The sequence below is a fragment of the Acomys minous genome (assembly GCF_964271855.1).
Source record: "Acomys minous genome assembly, chromosome: 8".
NCBI classification, from domain to species: domain Eukaryota; kingdom Metazoa; phylum Chordata; class Mammalia; order Rodentia; family Muridae; genus Acomys; species Acomys minous.
Genome location: NC_140489.1, coordinates 63486564 through 63508820, shown reverse-complemented (window position 1 = coordinate 63508820; position 22257 = coordinate 63486564). Strand labels below are relative to the sequence as shown.

The window sequence follows — 22257 nt, the reverse complement described above, 5'->3', positions numbered from 1 at the left end:
AGAGAAAATTACCAATGTGCTTATTTTCTTATCATATTCATGTTTCTATGAAAATTGTACTAGACTATAAAATAAAATATCATACTGATATTAAGTCCTTGGATGCCCTCTTGATACACTTCAAGTACTTAGAGACCCAGGCTCCTCTTCCAAGACTTGTCTGCCCTGAGGTGATGAGAATGCAGGTGCCTAAGTAATACATGCTTTACTTGAATCTTACTAACTTATATCAGCAACATACTTCTAAAATGCATTATGGAGCAAATTAGAAACAGAATCGGACTCCAAGCCATAAGTGACAGAAAACAAAAACACACATGAAGCAGCAAGCCTAATTTGAAGACCAAAATAAAATAAAATCTATATAATAACTGAAGAATCTGTATTAGCTGGAGAGCTAGGTATTGTTAAGTAATAAAATGGCGTTTTATGATTACTCAGTTGTTAAAGGATAGTTGGTCATACTTTATGTCCTCATTTCAAGTGGCAGTAATAGAAGCTGATGTAACGAGACACATAACTCCCAGGAGTCTCACTTGATTGTGTGTCTTCCATCATGCACACTAATGTATTTTAAGTATCGGTATCAGGGGCTCCCCAGCTTGCACAAGGAAGGACTTTATTTTGCATGTGCAGTATGTGCAGTCTAAGGACAGGTTTGTACTGGAACACTTGGTTAGCTTAGCATTTAGCTATTTATTGTTCTTCTGTTATATAGATGATATAAAAGATTTGAAAACACAGTACTGCATCACTTGAGGAAGCTTAGCCAAGCTGGGGAAAAGGGAGGAAAAAACATCCTTGTGCTCATTTTGCCACTGTATTTCTGTTAGTTTATGCAGTGTGTGTGTGTGCGCACGCACGCGCGCGCGCGCGCACAGACACACACACATACACGTGCGCCTTAAATTCAACACCGCCTCCAGACAAAAGACTTTTAAATAGCCTCTCTCCCCAGAATGCCCAGCAGGCTAATTCCTTTTCCTGGGAATGTTTATACTATTTCTCATTGCACAGTTATATCTGAGTTCTGTGTCTGCTTTTTACAGGGAAAGCAAGGCAAGCATATTTTATATGGCTGCAGTGAGCTTTTTAATGCTACACAGTTCATAAAACAGGTAAAGTGTGCCTTTTTAGTTTGCTTCTCTTCGCATAACACAGTTGCTGTTGAGTCTCTCCATTGAAAGCTATCACTTACTCAATTGAATTTAAATCAACTAAAACAAAGCCTCATCTAGCTAAAAGTTCCACCATGGATATAAAACAATTCTGCTAAGTAACATTTTAATAAAGCTAATAATCCCAGCCAAATCCCAATCTAAAACTCTTTTTTAAAGGTAATTATTTAAAATTGAGTCTATAAGTGGACCAAATTGAATTCAGCATTTCCTGTATGCTGTCCATGCCTGACATTGTCAAGTAGGTCATATTTGGGGCTCTGAATCCTCTATTGATCAACAATATATGCTCAGTTGATATAATTATGTTCACTCTGAAAATTAATGGCAACCATAGTGGAGTGTACTCGTCCCCACACAGGACTCTGTTTCTCAAAGTAAACTACTTGTTTTCTATCTTGAGCTTTAATAAGTCTTCTGTTTCTGTTCTCTTTAAAAAGGTAGTTAGCAATTCCAGGATTTTCATTTGTTTTTTGTTGTTGTTGTTGTTGTTTTGGGTTTTGTTTTTTAGTTTTCTCTGCTAATATTTTTTTCCTTCTTTGTGTGCATATTTTCTTTTACTTCACCAACAGTAGTTATTGCTACTTTCAAGAACCCTGTTAATTGGAAATTGTGGGTAGTTTCTGTCCTTTTTACATTGTCTTCCACCATAGAACATGTTATATTTTCCAGGTTCTTCTGTTTGTTTTTTGTATTGCCTTAACCTTCTGAGTACCATAGATTTGTGTTTTGGTGAGTCTATGTCATTTCTCTAAAGAGTACTGACTTAGGGATTCGTTAAGCAGTTATTTGGTTGGACTCAAACTTTAAGCAGTTTTTAATTTAAAATTCTAATTAAAATATTATAGCATTTCCCTCTTTCTCTCTCTCTTTCCTCTCTTTAACCCCTCCCATGGCCTCTTTAATTATTGATACATACATACATACATACATACATACATACATACATACATACATACTCTTTCTCTTCTAAATACAAATGGCTCAGTCTATATAATATTACTTGTATGATTATGATTTCAAGGTTCAGTGAGTAGCTCAAATCAGTCTCTCCCTTCCAGGAGAAGCTGATGGTTTCATGGTAGATTCAGGAAAAGTGCTCAGAGAATCTGTCATGCACTGCTTTCTGAGGTTTCTCCCTAACCTGTTGTCCTCAGCTCTGCTTTGGTTCTTCAGGCAAGATGACCAGGACTTGCAGGATTTCTGTCACAGGTCTGCCTGCCTTGTATAACATCAGCTGTGGCCTACCTCTGCGCCAAGAGCCACAAAAGCCAGAGAGTCATCTATTGTTTTTCCCTCCTAGGCTTCTGTCATCTCTGGAATCTTCTAGCCTTAAGTTGTTCTTCACTGCCTCTGGGGAGTTGATTTCTATGCTTTTGCTAAAGGCTTAACACTGTTACCTATAGAAAGTTGGTTCTATAGGAGTTTTTATAGGCTTCCCAAACTGAAAATGGCTTTTGTTTTTTTTTTTATATATCATATAGGAATATCGTATAGGATTATAAAAGTATATGGCAGACTGCTAGCACTTAAACAAGAAGTTACATTTCTCTTTATAGTTTCATGCTAAGTTTAATATCAATTACTTATGCCCAGGGCTTATTTGTAATGTTTACATTTATGTGCCATGACAGTGTTACATCTGAAAAGCATATGTTAAATTATTTTGTTGAAATATATTACTCTAAGAATATATAATAAGTAGAAAACCTGTTTTTTGTGATCCAAAAATGGAAAATTATATGTATAATCTTCTTCTTTCATTTCAAGCTGTCACAACTTGGACAAAAATAACACAGAAGAAATGCAGTGGGATGATCGTTTTGGATAGATGTAAAGAAGCCAGATGTGTCCCTCTCCATAGCAGTTCCCTACCAGTGCAGCCTGTCAGAATCATTAATTTTTCAAGAAATTCTATACTTCATATACTGATTAAAGTAATAAACCACTTCAGAAATACCTCGCTTATCCTTGTTTGAAAATTGGAAACAAGAAAGCCCTATGTAAAGATACTAAAATAGCTTACAGGTATCGGTTGAAGTTGGTAAAAGCTGATGTTGTCATACACTAATATTACTTGAGAATCCCCCACTTATATTTCATTATAACACTCTCCTCCAGTGATTTCCCCACATTGCTTCTGGCTTTTTAGGTGGAAAATTTAAAGCCACTTCAATATGTCTTCTTCCTCTGGTGCAGCTGGTGTTCATAGAATAAAACTGTGCAGCACCAGCAGAGAACAGCAGTTATTCGTTCACTGTTACTCACTTCAAATCAGACACCAGGAAGCAGAGCACTGAGGTTCAACAGTGCCCATAGTTACCATCTGGAGCAAAATCTATGTGAGATGGAATGAAACATGCACAGCCAAAGTGTGTGCAGAGCAAGCACAGACTGTGGAAGTGTGTATTAACAGACCTTCTATCCTCAGTCACTGATGCACCTGCAGGCATTTAAAATGCTGGTCCTGCCATGAAGCTGCTGGAATAAATGAAATCATGTTTAGCCTTTTCACATCACTGTCAACATCAGAATCCAGTAACTTATTTAACAGTTCAAAACACTGTTGGAAATTAGAGACATAACTTCTAGCCCATTATGAGAAACCCGGAAATGAACGGCTGCATAATGCCACACACTAAAATGCACTGCTGTAAGTCACCTTTATCACTCAAAAACACGGTTAAAAAGAGCAGGAAACTATCTTGATACATGTTCTTCATTCCTTAGAAAAAAATTAATGTAACAGAAAAAGGACCAGAGAGATGTCTTCATGGATGAAGTACCTGCTGCCGAGCCTGATGACCCTAATGTGACCCCAGTAGCCACATAGTAGAAAGAGAGGACGAATTTCCAAAGGTGGTTTTCTGACCTCCATATACACACAACAAATTCTTTAATATAAACATGTCTTAATGTGGAAAAAATTACTGAGACAGAATCAGTGACAGAGTACTGTGAACTTAATTCTGTCTCTCTGAAAACTCACATGTGAGCACTAATCCACAATGAGTGAGGAATAGTAACTAAGGTTAAATGAGCTCAAAAAAATCAGATGCTGTTGCTCTATGACTAGACTCACAAGAGGAAGAAGCACTTGCATCTCTTCCTCATCCACAGTGAGGCTTCACCAGAGGCCAGCCCCAGTGACACTTTAACCCTGTACTGTAAGAAAAGATCTATTGAAACAAGCAAGTCTGTTATCAGGGCAGAACAAATCTGTTACCTTGTCTGATGCAGAAAAGCACAAACAGCAAAACTGATGAGAATAAAGTGAAAAGACACAAAACCCGATCTCAGGATAAAAAGAGGCATCACTCCTAGGACCTCAGATATCAAGGAAGTATAGGGAAACAAGATAGAGTGGTGATCATCAAATTTACCCTTCCAGCATAGATAATTTTAAAGCTGAGCAGAATATATGGAGTAGCTGCCTTTAAGATATTGAAAATTAACAAATCTTGTAGAACCTGCAGAGAGAAAATGGGGAGCTTTAGGAGATTGCCTCGACTTCTGTGCTAAGTGACAGTATAACTAGAAATCATAATCTCTTATTGAGGCAGTTTTAGGAGTTAGGAGAAACGGGTGGCTCTACCACTATAGCAGAGAGAAGAGCTACACAGCTCCGGTCAGTAGAAGGACATCTTGTTTAACAGAGGACTTTGTGTATGGGGAAGGAAGTATTTGACTTTACACATACACACATCCTAGAAACTGAACAAGAAAATGCACTTCAGGCTGAGCCATCTCAACAGCCTACATAAACGTTTTTCAAAAGCATTTACTAAAATATACTACATTCTGGCACTTTTTTGTTTTGTTTTTTTATTTACTGAAATAAATCTAGACCAATTGTCATAGGTTAGTTCCCAAGAAAACAGGCTCAGGTAAGGACCAGTGGGCTTAATCAGTTTAGGGACTTGATCAGCACTGTGGGAGAAGGCGCCAGGCTCTTGTGATTACCACAAGAGGAAGAGGCTAGCCATCTGAGACGCAACAGATTCAAAAACTTCCAAATTAAGTTGAAGCTTTACCTTTTCTCACACCCCTTGATAAGTAGTCCTTGACATGGCATTTGATTGCTCATGGCTCAGGATGATTTCTTGCAGGGGAAATACCCAGTATTGTGCTATAAGAGTTGTGATCCAACATGCTTGTAGCTAAATGGAGGAGTGGAGAGGGCATGGGGTCAGCTTCATCTCACATTGCCTATACCAAAGTAAAGCCATGTTCTACCTAAAGCAACTAGAGCAAGGCTTCCAGAGAATATTATTGGAGACAAGTCAACCAAGTAGTTCTATTGAAGAGCTAACCCATATGCCCTTTTCCTCAGTAATGGAGACGTTAACGTGGCTATCATTTGTTCAGAAAAATCTTTATTGGGTAAAAACTATACAAAATATACAGGAAATAACCATTTGGAAAGAAGTAGCTTTACCAATAAATGTGCATTTTCAAACCTGCAACCACGCATAGATCTCTTCCACATAGCTTCCAACCACCCAACTTGGTACTCAGACTTCTCACACATTCTGCTCTAGGGTCTAACCAAGTGATTTGCCCTGATTTCCCTATTCCCATCTTATCCTCAACCCACCAGATCTAGCCCCACAACTGGTACACCAACCTAGTCTGGCCTTTCTGCCTGCACCACAAATGAGCTCTATTCTTGGACCACAAAGGAGCTCTATTCTTGGGCCAGGATTCTACCTACCTAACCCCTAGGGCAAAGGACTGATGGAAATGACAATCTAACACTTGAAAATAAAATTTATTCAGGGGATCAGAACATTGAAGAGTTAAACTAAAGATGGTAGTGAAAAATACAGTAACTCAAGTAGAAAACTCAAAGTAAAAGCCTTACAAGTAGAATGACTCAAGCAGAAGATAGAATATCAGGACCCAAAGATAAAATTTAAGGATCTAGAACAAATAAATACTTAAAACACATAACACATACAAAACAGGAAATGTGAGGCATCATGAAAACAAAAACTTTTGAATTATAAGCATACATGAAAAAGAATCCCAAGTCAATGGTATAGACCAGCTCTTTAACAAGATCATAAACAAACAAACAAAAACAACAACAAAAAACCCACCACCACTTCCCCAAACTAAAGATAGGCACACTCATACAAGTAGAAGAAGCACACAGAACATCAACTAGATGAGACTAGAAAACAAAAAATCCTTATGACATATCATAGTTAAAATACTAAGTATACTTGACATGTATTGAAAGCTGTAGGAAAAAAATATAAATTAAAACCAAAATGACAGCTGGTTTCTCAGTGGAAACATTGAAAGCCAAAAGAGCCTGGAGTAGCAGATTCTAGATCCTATAAGACTATGACAGCCAACCTAAAATAATATACCCAGCAAAACTATCTGCCATGACTGAAGGAGAGAAAAACTTTCCATTACATAAGCAGACTAAGAGAATTATATTCAACAAACCAAACCTAAAGAAAATAATAGGAAGCATTATTCCAGGCTGAGGAGAAGAATAAGTATAGCAGAGGAATTGTGGAAAGAAAAAGGAAGCCAGAAAAATAGCATTGAAAACAAACACATGGCTCTGTGGCACATTGGACTTCTACTATGGACTCTGTTGTCTGTTTTTCAGTCAGTTCCCATGACCCCCTGAAGGGACTGCCTTACCAGGCCACAGGGGAAGAGGACAAACAACAGTTCTGATGTAACTTGATGCTCTGGGGTGGGTGGATAGGGCCTTCCCTATTCCAAGGAATAGGGGAAGGGCAATAGGGAAGAGAGGGTGAGGAAAGGGGGGAGGGGTATGATTCAGATGTAAAATGAATAAATAAATAATTAACTAATAAAACAAATACCAAAAAGTCAACAGCATAACCACAATTAACACACATTTCAATAATAACTAAATATCAATGGCCTCAATTCTCTAATCAGAAGGCATAGACTGAATGGATCCAGAAACAAAATCCATCTATCTGCTGCCTACAAGAGACACATCTTCATTTTAAAGATAGGCATTGCCTTCGAGTAAAAGGGTGGGCAAAAGTACTTCAACCAAATGGGACCAGGAAGCTAGAAGGTGCCACTATCCTAATATAAGACAAAATAGACTTCAAACTAAAACACAGAAGAAATAAAGAGGTACACTACTTAAGAGAACAGTTAACCAAGAAGATATCACTGTCCAAAACATAAATGCACCAAATTCTGGCATGTCCAACTTCATTAAAAATATCTATGGGATATAAAAACAGATTAACCCAAATCCATTAATAGTTGGTGATTTCAGTACATACAGCCTATTGCCATTAACTTTGCTTATCCCCAAGAAGTAGAAGGTATGTCCCTATTGTTGAAGACAACATACATATCAGACAGGGTGCAGACACCCTTAGCTGGAAGTGACTAGAATGCCTCCTCTCTCAGGATTAGTTTTCATGGTACCAGAAGGCACTATGCAAGCTTCCATCAAAAGGACGAAATCAACACTCCTACCCAGCTATGACACCTATGAATCACATCGATGGTTGGCACAATAACCCTTAAGGGTATCATAGTGGTACACGGACCTTGGAGGTAATCAGCAGCTCGCTAATTGGACTTAGACCTGCTCAACAAAAGAAAAACCGTGCCTGGTAATGAAAAACCAGCTATGTATTCAGTACTAATGAAGTGGATACTGGAGGAAAATCTGTATCACTAGTTTACTAAACCAGCAGAAGTCCTAACATCAGTCTTAACATTTGTCCTTATACCAACAGATAAGTGTAGTTTTCACTCCTCATCAAGGAAACTCCTTTCTGCAGCAAATGACCAATATAGAAAACCACAACCAATCAAAATACAGAATTATGGAGCTCAGACCCAATGGATAGATACATCTACAAAACTCTCCTGGGCTTAACGCTCAAGGGACATTGCAGAAGACAGAGTGGAAAGATTATAAGAGCCAGGGGATTAGGGAATTTGCTGTGAGATTGTGTCTCCTAGTAATTGTCAGAAGCAGCACCCAGAAAGTCTCACCAAGACAACTGCCTAAATATGAGCTGAAAACAAGGATGACACCAATGAGTGTGCAATGTGGACCAGGAATAGCCCATGAGGCCTTAACCCTACACAACTGAGGGATGCTAAGAGGGGCAGAAATAGTCTTCCCCAGGAAGAACACCCCAATGGTTACCCAATACTAAATGGTCATCCCTGAAAACAAATATAAGTAATATTGTAAGGACTAGGCAGTTTATGTTTTGGAATATATATGTGCATGCATGTACATTTATGCTTTCAATAACAGTGAAGATGGAGGCCATGAATTTGAAGGAGAGTAAGGAGGAATGTATGGGAAGAATTGGTGGGAGGACAGGGAAGGGAGAAATGTTATAATACTAAAATCTCAAAAAAGTTAAAACAATATTTTCAAGGTTGCCTTAGATTCACACAAATACTTTGTCTTGCTAGAGGTAAAGAGGGTTATTTCAAAGGTTTTGCGGTAGAAACATAGGCTGTAACAATTCATAGACCTCTTTTTGTATAACTCTTTGGGAAAACCTTGGCCTTTCTCAGACTTCCCATAGCTCCCTCTACTCATCCTGGAATGGATTACCAGCATGGTTATCCTTAATATTGTCAGGGTCATACAGACTAGACAGATCAACATAGCCTGTCCCAGCATACCCAACTGGATATGCTGGTACAACTTGCTGGCTCAGAAATAGTTTTGTCTGCCTCCCTAAATGTGCTTCTCCTTAGACAATTGGTCTCAGGGAATTTCAGCAGAGCTGGAATTCATGGGAAAGGCTCCAATTGTATAGCTGGAAACAAAGTCAGAGAACTTAAGTACAACTCAGAGCTTAAGTACAATTTTTGGCACATGATAGAGCCAAAGAGAGGACTGACTATACCACTGCCCCCCCCCCCAGTTCATCCCTTTGCACTGCCCCAAGCTTCCTAGCAAGGACGTGGGGGCTGGCAATCCAGCTCACTGGTCAGCCAGAGTCACACACTTTTTAAAATTTCAGTGACAGCTGTACAAAGGGACATTTAACATGGGACCTAAGCTGCTCACACAAACCCACCAACTCAGGGTGGGGTGGGATATGTGTATTAATACGCCATCAAAAAGGTTAATTTTTACTATTAAAAAAAAATAGAAGACATCTAGAAAAGTTTGTCCTAAAACAGGACACACATTATGGGCTCACATCCTGACAGGTCCCAAATGTTGGTGTTTCAACTTGTAGCCTTAAATTTCATGTTATTTAAGTAATATTCAAAAGAAGAAACAACTGCACCTAAATGTCCCCACCCAGATCATCATTTTGGTGACAGTTTTTCACAACTTTTGGAAATGTTACAGCATTTTGGGGTGAGGGGGAAACCTTCAGCAAATGAAACTACTGACTTGGCATGTAAGTAATGAATCTGGAAGCCAAGGTTCTGATTTGTTCAAGTGACCCTATGAAATAAGTAAATTAAGCAGCAAAACCAAGTGGCAACTAGTTGACTTTATTGAATTGCCCTGGACTCAGCAGGATGAGGGGGTTTCAAAAGTTCAAAAGTTCCTATTTAGTGAGACTAAAGGAGGTTGAGCATGTGCCTGGCTTTAAACTTCTTATATTTATGGAAGCCTCAGCCCACCACTGTGACTGCAATTCAAGAGGGCAAGTGGCTGCACTGAAATCAAGCTACCTGTGTCATGACAGGAAACACCAGACAACCCAGGGGCTGCTGTGTGGGCCCTAGCTGTCTCCAGAGAGTGTGCTGATTGTAATACAAGCTTGACCTGCCTGCCACAGTCATTTTCCCGATTTTTTTTTTTTTTTTGACCCTGGTCTTTTCTTCCTGGATTTTCACTGCTACATCTCAAGAGAGCAACAGTAACAGTAATTTGTTAAAAGCTTGGACATTCACCCAAATGCACGTCATTAGGTCATCAGGCACTTGCCACCAAGCCTGATGACCTGAGTTTCATCTGTGGAATCCACGTGCTGGAAGAGGAAAACAGATTCCACACGGTATCTTCTGGCCTCTGCATGTGCAGCATGGCATACACACACACAATCAAGAAACAAATGCAATTTTTAAAAGAACACAGGAGATGCCTAATCAATAGGCAAATAAACAGAAAACATTTAGAGAGTTCAAATGGGTCATTCAGAAATTGACAGCCAAGAGGAAACAAGACAAAGGAGGAGGGACTGAGACTACTTCCAGAAACACAAAATGCATTACAGGGGCAAATTTCCAGGTTACTGGAACTCACGAGGGCCATGAGAATGTCAACAGGCTAGGGAGAAGCTTATTCACAGGCATAAAACAGATAACAGCCTAAAGAGGAGAAATAAATACACAGGGGCAGGTCAAAGACACCAGTGAGGCTTAACCAGCTCTCCCCCAGATCATCTTATAATGAATAAGAATAAAACTCACTAGTGAGTGTAATTAAAAGACAGATACGCTGTACAAACAATTCATGTCTTTAATATTAAGAATTTTAAAATAACTACATTTACATAGAAAATATAAGCAGAAACGAGTATCAGATAAGATGCAATGCCGAAAGAAATGGAAAATGAAGCATTTAGGTCTTTTATGCGAGGTGGTGATTGGACTTTATCCCGAAGAGAGAGAGAAGAGTTTGGAAATCATAGGAATGTGCTAGGACAGCTGAAAATCATATACCAGAATGGTGCACGCCTTTAATCCCAGCGCCTGGGAGGCAGAGGCTGGGGAATCTCTGTGATTTCAAGGCTAACCTGGTCTACAACGTGAGTTCCAGGACAGCCTGCATCAAAAGAAAGGAAGAATGGTACAGCAAAACACGTGGCTCAATGGCTTCAACCATCACAGTTCCCACCCCCAAGTGTGCATGTGCGTGGAGAGGGAAAACCTCACAAGGTGAGCCAGGCTGCCTTCTTGGAAAGATGCTTGCAGACCCCATGGGACAAGCTGACAAGCTCATAGCCAGTTGGGCAATTTGTATGACTGGGTCAGCATTCAAGAGAGTCCTTGTCTATGATTATAGAATTGAAAATAAGTGAAACCACAAGTCAGAGGGGCAACTATCAGAGACTCTGGGTGGGAGACAAACACCTAAGGGAGGAAGACTGGATGCAGACACACAGACGCCTGCCCAGGAGGAGAGCTGGCTTGGGCAAATGACAGGTGTGATGGTTGGCAGACTAACTCTTGGTGCAATAAGCAGGCCATCTTCCCTGATAATAACAGGGCACCAATTGCCCAGAGAATAAAGTCAGAATATGGCCTCATTAGAGCCACCTGTCCTTTAGATCACTGCTGGTGGAACTGAGAGCTCTGCTGGAGTCTGTGACTTGCACAGCTTCTTACCACTGTATGATATTTGATGCTGAACAGGACCTGAAATCCCTGAGTCCTCCCATACAGATCTTAGTGCTCAGCCTTCTTCCTCCATCCCAGGGACATCACATCCAGGAGTCCTTTGACCAGAACACTAGCCACCCCAGAGTAAATGAACGAGAGAGTCTCCAGGTCATAGAGGAACTTCCCAGCTCACAGGCTGCAAAGCTCATCTCAGTATGGTCAGCAGTGAGTATCTGTCAGACATCTGACCCCTAACCAAGCCAGGCTTCGTAGAGATCTAAATGGTAAGAAAGGCAAAAGACTCCATCCTCTCTACCCACCTACCCAGTATTAGAGGACCTAGCAAGAGGCCACTCCAACATTTTGTTGTTTTAGCTCTGTGGCATTTGTTTTTAGTTTCTATTTTTAATTCTTCTTTTTCTTCCTTTTTTCCTCCCTTCTTGTATTAGTGGGTATGTGTGTGTGTGTGTGTGTGTGTGTGTGTGTGTGTGTGTGTGTGTGTGTGTGTATCATATAATATGTGTATGTATGTCCATGTGTATACGTGTTTATGCAAGTGTACATGTGGAGGCCAGAGGTCAGCATCAGTTGTCTTCTTCAATCACTCACAACATCATTTTTAAGGCTGAGTTTCCCATTGAACCTGGAGCGTATTGATTCTGCTAGACTGGCTGGCCAGCAAGCCCAAGGAACACCTCCTTTCTCCATCTCCCGAGTGCTGCAGCTACAGGCACACAACACAGCCCTTGGCTTTTTAAAGTGAATTCTGGGAGGTCAAACTCAGCTCCTCGTGCTTTAGCAGAAGTACTTTGTCAACTGAGCCCCTCTGCAGTCCTCCGCTCCCCCAGGCTTGCGTTAACCTCATAGCACATTCTAATTATGCCATCCTCTGTGGTTATTGATAGGATAGCAGTTAGCTTTAATTAATTTTAAGTGTCTTTCTAATCTTAAATATATTATTTGGTTTGGTGTTGCAGTTACAGAGTTTGTTTTCTCCTCAATGGGGGACACTGAAGTTTGAGCCCTTAAGAAAAAGCAATGCACTGAGACCTCAAGATAAAACCAGAAGAGATATGCATGCCCACAGATGGGCAAATTGCAGATCAGAGACACAGAAACATGAAAATATAAACAAGAAAGTGTTGCTTCTAAGAGATCATAGCTCCCCAATTAACAAATCAAAAGATACAGAAATGGTTGAAGTGCTGGACAAATACTTCAGAAGGCCACCAGGACAAGAAATCACTGGCTTCGAAGAGAAGATAAGCAAGCAGATGAATGAAGAAAGGAAGTCAATCATGATACGCTCAATAAAATTTAAAGCAGATGAGAAGGTGAGCAATATAGATGAGGAATTCAGTGGGGAAACTGAAGTAAAAAAACAGAAATTTTGGAAATGAAGTTTCAGTGGATCAAATAAAACACACAGTGAAAAACATCATTAGCAGGTCATATCAAGCAGAAGAAAGATGATTAGGGGGCCATGATAAGGCCAACAAAATACTACATCTAGACACAAAAAAATATTTAAAAAAGAGATAAAATCATTTATGTCTTCTCAGTAAACCAACAAGCCCCTGATATGAATAGGGAACAAAGAAAAAAACCAAAACAATATTCAAATCAATTAGGGAATTAATTAACAGGAATGATCATGCTATCTTCAAAGACACACAAGGTCTTAATTCTCCAATAAAAGGATGTGGTGGTTTTTAAAAACCAGATACAAGTATTGTTCTCTACAAGAAACAAAGATTTCACTGACAGGGACACACAGTCTAGTAGTGACAAGATGGAAAACAATATACGCCAACAAATGTGATGCACAAGACAAGCAATACTAGCTCAACTCATATCTGAGAAAGTCACTTTCAAAACAAGTTACAGGCCAGCAAGGTGGCACCATGGGAAAGGACACTTGCCACCAAGCCAGATAGTCAATCTCCAGAACCCACATGGCAGAACAAGAAAACCAACGCCTACAAGTTGTCCTCTGATCTCTACACATGTCATGGCACTCCTGTGAGTATATTCACACACATAAACAAATATGAAAAAAACAAAATTAGTAAAGAAACTTGTTAAATATTAAACAAGCTGGGTATCATGGCACATGCTTTTAATCCTAGCACTTGTGAGGCAGAGATAGGAATATCTCTGTCAGTTCAAGGCCAGTGTTTCCTATATAATTAGTTCCAGGGCAACCAGATCTCCATAGTGAGCCCCTGTTTCAAACAAACAAACAAAGAAAGAAAAGAAAAGAAAGATAAGAAGAAGAAGATGATGATAACAACAATAGTGATGATGGTTTAAAAGTTATCGGGGCTGGAGAGTGAAGAGTGTATTTGTGTTGGATGGACATGAGTTCACTTCCCAGCATCCACACCAGGGAGCTCATACCTGCCTATAATCCCATTTCTGGTGGATTCAACATCTCTGGACTCCTCAGATACCTTAGGCACATACACACATAAACATGATTAAAATTAATAAAAAAATAAAAATACAACAATTGTAAATATATATGTTCTGAATGTTGGTAACCTGATTTCATAAGAAAAGGACAGAGAATTCCAGAGACTTAATAGTGACAACCTCAACAACCTGCTCTCATCAATAGATAGCTCACTCAGACAAAAATAAAATTAACAAAGAAACATCAGCCAGGTCAAATGGAATCAACAGACACCCACAGAATATTCAGTTCAACATATCCAGAAAACACATTCTTCTCACCAACTCACAGAACTTTTTCTTAAACAAATCACATTTTAGACCATGAAGGATATCCTAACAAATATTTTAAAAAATGGAATTATTTCTTGTACCTCATCAGAATACCATGAACAAAATTAGAAATCAATATTAAATAAAAATAAATAAGTACTAAATAATGTACTCTTCAATTATTGCTACCCCCCCAAAAAAAAATAGAGAATTTTTAAATTCGTAGATTTCAATGAAAATGAAAGTACAACTTGGCAGTCCCTTTAGGACACAGCTTGGGAACTTGGAGGTGAGTTTATACGTGTAGTCCTGAAAGTATCGTCTCCGAGGTCTCTGATGATCTAAAAAAAGGCCCATAAGGTCTTGAAAAGATAAAAAGAAATAAGCCAAACCCCAAAGCAGAAGGCATCCAGAAAGAAAGACAAGGCAGAAAGTAATGAAATGAAAGCAAAAAAGAACATAGGGGCTTGTGGGGGATAGAGATAGCTTAGTCAGTTTACACACACACACACACACACACACACACACACACACACACACACTCACACACTCACAAAATCAGGTTAGCAACATTCAGTATGCAATTGTATGTTCCAACAGTGAATTACCTGAAATAGAAAAAAAATTTTTTAAAGCAGGTCTGGTGTCATGATAGATGTCTGTTGTGACAGCACTTAGAAGAGGAAGGCAAAAGGATTGTGATTTAGAGGCCAGCCTGGGCTACATAGTGAATTTGAAGCAAACCTAGCCTACCCAGGGAGACTACGTCTCAATAATACCTGGGACTGCAGTGATAATTCAGCAGTTAAATGCACTCAGCACTCTTGTAGAGGATGCAGCTTCCATTCCCAGCACTCACACTAGGTGGCTCAACACCTGTTCCGGGGGACCCAACACCCACGTCTTGCCTCCACAGACACTTACACACACATGGTGCACATGAATGCACTTAGGCACACACACACACATAAAGGTAAAATACATTTTTAAAAATCAAAAAAGCAGCACCATTTAAAATAGCAATAATGTCAGGTTACAAAACCCCTTGGTGGGGGAAAATCACATGTTCTCGCACATATATGGAACCTAACATATAATGTAGACATGTTTGTGAGCATGGCGTTTTGTGTAAACAGGTGAATGTCATCTAAAATTTAGAAAGGAGATCAATAGAGGTAATATTAGATGAAAAATTTTAAAATAACAAATTTTTAAAATCACTTTTTCCAAGTGGGTCAATGCAAAAAAAAATGTATTTGGTGGCCAGCTGTCTGTAGTCCCTGTGGCACCGATGGTTAGCAGAATAAAAAAGAAAGCCCAGTGTTCACAGTTACCGCCTCAGGGGAGTAGCACACGCAGGGCAAAACTGTTCTTACTACTTCAGTACTCAGAAAGTTTAATTCATATACCCAGCACAAAAAAAAAAAAAAAAAAAAGAAATAAAAATTATGATGGAATTGGAACTAGAAAAAAAATAACTTTATATCCTTTCATGACTCACATGTCCTTTTTCCTGCATTCCATCCTTCCTTACCTAATATTAATTCAGTTGATCTCCTTTCTAAATTTTAGACACTTGTTTACACACAAACACTCATATATATACATATATTATATATAATATATATATTATAGGTTACATTCTGTATATGTGGGAGAACATGTGACTTTTTTCTGTGTCTGTGTCACATCACTTAATATTATACTTTATAGCTTCACCCATTTTCCTGAAGTTTAGTTTTTCCTTTATAGCGTAATAATATTCCACTGTGTATATTTACTATATTTTCATCAGGATTCATATGTTGTTGGACATCTAGGTTGGTTCATTTAAAAACAGAACTACCCTGTGACGTAGAAATTCTACTTGCATATTATATACTTGAGGTCTGTATTCAAAGAAAATGAAATCAGTATTTTAGAGAGCGTCTAAAATTATGTACCTACATTATGGTTGGGTAAGGGCGCTGAGGTACATACACACAAGAAAGAATGAACTCCTGTCATTTGTCCGTCATGGAACCAGAGAACATTGTGTTAAGTAAATGATTAAGACACATAAAGACGTGTACCTCGTGGTCACCACATGTGTCATCTGAAAAATAATAATCTGGCAGAAATTGAGAAAGGAAATTGAGAGGAAAGAGGACGTGTAGGAAAGTTTGATGAGTGGGAACTGGGTCATCAATACACAGGACAAAGAAGAGCTGGTGTGTTACTGCGTAGTGACGTGACACATAAGTTAGGCACTGCAAATTTCAAAAAAGCAGCAAATGGACACTACCTGCAAACTCACAGGCCATGCTAACCTGGGGAAGCAGATGGGTCCTGCTGACCTGGGAAGTAGGTAATGGATCTTTCATTCTCCTTCCTGTCCTCCAGTTCCCTGGGGTCTCACCCCCAGCCCCGGTGCAGGCCACCTGCTGCTGCCTAGCCTTCCTCTCTGCCCTCATTCTCCGTAGACCTTGCAGATCTCATTCATCCCTCCTCTCTCAGTCTAACCCTTTGTCTCAGCCACCAACACTAGATGTGCACACCGCCTGGAAAACTGCTCGCCGCGCTGGCCTGGGAAGCAGGCGGGTGATGTTCTCTCTCCTCCCGGCCCCGTCCAATTCCAGTTCCCCAGCCTCATCCACACAGCCTGCAGCAGAACTCCCATCCTCCCTCCCTGACTCCATCCACTGGAGACTCTGCAGATCCTTGGGGGCAGTCCCGGCTCTCCTCCGTCTTGTGGATCCCCTCCGTGGTCCCTCTTCTAGCCCATTCCCCGTTCTTTCATGTCAGCTCCCAACACCCAGCAACACGTTCTACCCAGGACGCACAGTGGCCCCAGCAGGCAGACTCAGAAGCACGCCCTACCAGACAACCCACAGCCACCACACCCGCCTAAGGTCCAGAGAGGGAAACAGAAACCAAGCAATGAAACACCCACCCAACAAAGACAAGCTCAGGCATTAGCACCTAGAATCACAACCTTTCCAAACCCAGATGCCTAGACACAAGCATAGGAAGCCAGTGAATAGTAGCCAGGATAGCGTGGCTCCATCAGAACCCAGCAACCCTACTATAGTAGACCCTGAAAAATGTAAAAGAGCTGAAGCACAAAACAAGGGCTTCAAAACAGCTCGTATGAATATGACCAAGGGCCCTAAGTAGGTCATGAATAAATCCATTAACGAAACCATAAGCAGTGGAAGGAAGTGAAGAAAACAATTTGAGCTCTGAAAGTAAAAATAGAGTCACTAAAGAAAACCTAAAGCAAGGTAAAACCGGAAATGAAAAATGTAGGAATTCAAACAAAAGCCTCACAGGTAAGCCTGGTTTACAGAGTACAAGAGATGGCAGGAAGAAGCCCAGTCACTGAAGGCAAGATAGCAGTATACATGAGTGACCCTAAAAATTTCACTGGGGAACTCCTATAGCAGATAAACACTTTCGACAAAGTAACTAGATGCAAAATTGCCTCACAAAAGACATAGCCTTCCTATATACTAATGTCAAACAGATTGAGGCAAAAAAATTGAGGGAAGCAACACCTTTCACAGTAGCCTCAAGTAATATAAAATAGCTTGGGATAACTCTATCCAAGCAAGTAAAGGACTTACATGATTAGAAACGTTCTATCTTTGATGAAGAAACTGAAGATGTCAGAAGATGGAAAGATCTTCCACGCTCATGGATTGATAGGATTGAATCCACAGATTCAATTAAATCTCCATCAAAATTACAACACAGTTTTTCACAGATCTTGAAAGGAAAATTCTCTGCTTCATATGGAAACATGAAACCTCAAGACAGCTAAAACAATTATGAATAATAAAAGATCTGCTGGAGAGATCACCATTCCCAATTTCAAGTTGTACAACTACAAAAGTATAGTAAGAAAACAAAAACGGCATCAGATACATTGACCAATAGAATCTAACTGAAGACCAGAACATAAAACCACATAACTATAGACATTTGAATTTTTATAAAGAAGCCAGAAATAAACACTTGGGGGAAGACAGCATCTTCACCAATTGGTACTGGTCAAGGTGGATGGCTACACATAAAGGAATCTAAGTAGACTCGCGCTTATCGCTCTGCACAAAACTCAAAACCCAACTGTAAATGGATGTGTTTTTCTTTTTCTTTTGGGAGAGGATCTTTCTCTTTTGTTTGTTTTTGCTATTCTGTTTTTTTTATTTTATATTATCTTATTTTTCTTTTTTCTTTGTGTGTGTGTGTATGTGTGTGTGTGTGTGTGTGTGTTTGACTCGTTTCTTCTTTTTTTTTAATTGAAAAATAAAATCATTCATATTACATCTCAATTGCTATCCCATCCCGTGCATCCTCCCATTCCTCCCTCCCTCCCACTTTCACCCCATTCCCCATCCCTATGACTGTGACTGATAGGGATCTCCTCCCCTTGAATATGATGCTAGGGTATCAAGTTTCTTCTTGGTAGTCTGCTATCCTTCCTCCAAGTGCCATCGGGCCTCCCCATCAAGGGGACATGGCCAAATAAGGGGCACCAGAGTTCCTGTGAAAGTCAGTCCCCAGTCGCCATTTAAATGTGGAGAATAGTCTGTCCCTTGGCTAGGTCTGGATAGGGGTTGATGATGACTGCATATTATTTTTCTTATTATTTTTTAGAGACTTGGTTTTTTTCCCTAATGAGAGAGAGAGAGAGAGAGAGAGAGAGAGAGAGAGAGAGAGAGAGAGAGAGAGAAAAGTGTGGATTTGGGTAGGAGGAGAAAACAAGAGGGTTTGGGAGGAGCTGGGGGAGGGGAAAACAGTAATCAGAGTATAACACATGAAAAATATCTATTTTCAATAAAAGAAAGAGAAAAAAATAAAATTTACAAAAACCTAGTCCCTTACTCTATACCTAACCTCTGTGGTGATATGGGTTGTAGTTTGCTTGTCAATGACTGCACAGCTAACATCCACATATAAGTGAATACATCCCATATTTGTTGTTTTGGATCTGAATTACCTCAGATGATTTCTTTTTCTAGATCTATTCATTTATCTGAAATTTTAATTTTGTGGATGTGGGGGTATGTGTGTTGGAGGATGATCCTTGGTCCTTTTTTTTTTTTCCTTTTCTTCATATATCATTTGTATGTTTTGAAAGGAAGGAGAAAAAGAACATAAAATAGGGTAGATGGGAAGGATCTGGGAGGGATTGAGTGGAAGGGAAAACATGATCAAAATACATCATATGAAAAAAATGTCCAATAAAACAGAAGATTGGCCCATAGGCAAGGCTGCATGGCATTTTCTTAGTAATTGATGTGAGAGGACATGGCCTAGTGTGGATGGTGTGCAAGCGCCCACCCCCACCTGCTCCCCCACCCCACCCCACCCCCCCCCCCCGGCTCTGGTCCTTGGGTTCATAAAAAGCAGGGAGAGCAAACCATGTAAGTCAGTGAGCAGTGTTTCTCTATGGCTGCTGCTCCGGTTCATGCTTTCAGGTTCCTGCCTTGAGTTCCTACTCTGACTCCTCAGTGATGGAGTGTGATGGAGTGTGACCTGAAAGCTGAAATCAACCCTTTTCTCCCAAAGGTGCTTTTGATCATGGTATTTTATCACAGCAATAGAAGCCCTAGGTAAATGAGGCAGCCTTCTCATGAGGAGACACCCAAGAGGAGAAGGCAAACAAGAACTTTTAACCATCTTCTGGCTCCGAGTTCTGTTAACCTTTTAATTAGACACAACAGATGTTACACACACACACACACACACACACACACACACACACACACACACACACACACACTGATTATTAAGGGATTCATCAGATTGTCTTATGTGTTAAGGGCAGGGAAATCTAATAATGGATTTTTGTGTGATACAGAACCCTACAGATGCTCAGTCTAAGAAACTGGACACCTCAACAGTCACAGTTGGGTGCTGAGAGCCTGCAAGTTTCTTGGAGCGTTGCCAAGGGTGAAGAGCCTGGCATGTGAAGGATGGGGCAGCAGAGCCCTGGTTCATCACCAGCAATGAAGGCAAACATACACATACTGCCTTTTCCTCAGACTTCTTATCTCTTGACTGCCCACATTGAGGGTGGATATTTTCCTCCATCACCTCTGAAAAATGCCCCACAGACACACAGACACACTTCACATCTCTTAAGCCAGTTAACAAGCAAGACAATCACCACACACTTCGAAGATTCCTTTTTTGTCTTAAGATATCTTGGGAAGATTTCCATTTAATAAAATTCTTTAAATGCTTGCCATTCTCCTTTGCAAAAACTGCTAAACTGGACATTGGTGATATACCCATATAAATGTATGAAAATTTCAATATGAAGTATTTCTAAAAGATATAACTATAGAATAAAAGCTACCACCCAACAGCATGCTAAGTTAAATACTAAAATGAGTGGTTTTTTAAAATTATATCTGGTGGCTGGAGAGATGGCTCAGTGGTTAGGAGCACTGTCTGCTCTTCCAAAGGACCTGGGTTCAATTCCCAGCACTGACATGTCAGCTCACAACTGTCTGCAACCCCAGTTCCAGGTGATCTGACACCTTCACACCAATTCACATGAAATAAAATTAAATAAATTATTAAAATTATATTTGACCAATTACTTATGAGCCTTTCTCAGAATAATTGGTGTTTTAAAATCACTTGTGTGCTACGATGCTAAAATATTTTGAGTTTAGTCCTACTAACTTTTTAAATGTGTTATTTTCTGGGTATGTTTGTGCGTCCGAGTGTGTGCATGTGTGTGCAGGAGTCTGAGAACGTCAGAAGGGAACATTTGATTTGGAGCTGGAGGTGCAGGCATTGTGAGCTGCCACGTGCTGGGAACCGAACCCAGGTCCCCTGGAAGAGCAATCAAGAGTCTCAACCTCTGAGCCTTCGCCCAGCCCCCAGTTCTGTTAACTTCGTAATTATACAGGTATACGCAATAAATGTTGGTTGTGTTATCTTTGCCTTTAAGAAAAGCATGGTACGATGACCCTCACCTTTCTAGGATTCTAAGCAAAGTGACAGAAATCTGACCTCTAAGGCTGCATCCCTGTCACTAACGAACATATCAAAATCAACAGTGGCCAATTGCATGGGTCAACCTTACAACAGAAAGAGTAAGAAAATAACGAATATTTCTGCTATCTGTCATGGACTCTGCTAGGTCCTCCCCCATGTGAGTTCATCCAAGCCTAGTAAGGACACTAAGAAGCTAAGCCACGTCTTCCCCGCTTTCCAGATGAAGGCATGTAAGGGTAGACCTGTCTGACGTTGCTCAGTTAGAGAGCAGTGGTGTTTAAAGGAAGAGATCTGAGTTGAGACTCTGCCATCTGAAATGAGAAATTACAGAACAGAAAACATTCCTACCATGGCACTTTTGCCTGAGGGCCTGTTTAGCCATGGTGGCTCAGCGGGGGTCTGGTCCCTACAGAAAACGTAAAGGCAATCTGAGCCACACCCCCTCATTTTGACTCTGCATCAAAGTACCCGTGCGCTTGCATTCATTCATTCATTCATTCATCCAGCCAGTCAACCAAGTAAGCATTTATTAAACATCTCTAGACTCAGGGTACTCTGGAAGCTACAGTTTCAGAGACGGAAAAACAAATTTATAACTTCCCCCAAATCGGAGGCAGCACCATACTTTTATATGACATATGAGGAGGTAAGCTATGTTCAGAAATGGAGTTTCTAAAGTCATAACAGAGTCGCAGCTGTAAGAAAACTTTTTGGTAATAATGGGATCCTTCTCAGGTTCAGTTAGGCCAGTCAACAAGATAGCAGGCTCTAAGAAAATTAGGTGATAATGGGACCCAGTCTGGTGTTTTGATTGGCTCTCAGTCCAGTTGTCTTGCTTCAGATAGTTACCATGCCAACCCTGAGTAGATGTACGTAAAGGGGATGCTTTTTCTTAGCATCTTTCTTTAGTCTAAGACTCTCCAACTGAGCTGCGTCAGCCTGGTCTAGTTCCTGTCCCTGATAGAAGTGCTTTGGTTATGTCAGCTCAAGACAAGCCAGCATTAGATAAATCGTGGCA

The 22257-nt window shown here is 40.2% G+C and overlaps 1 protein-coding gene and 1 long non-coding RNA gene across 3 annotated transcripts in view; one reads left to right on the top strand and one right to left on the bottom strand.

Annotated features, from left to right (window-relative positions):
• SCFD1 (sec1 family domain containing 1) overlaps positions 1-3137 on the top strand; it is a 64949-nt gene extending 61812 nt beyond the window's left edge. Inside the window, exons 24-25 of the mRNA XM_084791814.1 lie at positions 1050-1118; positions 2949-3137. Coding sequence (XP_084647940.1) covers positions 1050-1118; positions 2949-2972 — 93 coding nt within the window. The 3' untranslated portion in view covers positions 2973-3137. The remainder of the gene's footprint in view (positions 1-1049; positions 1119-2948) is intronic.
• LOC311603051 overlaps positions 1-22257 on the bottom strand; it is a 58637-nt gene that overhangs the window by 6108 nt on the left and 30272 nt on the right. The window lies entirely within an intron of this gene.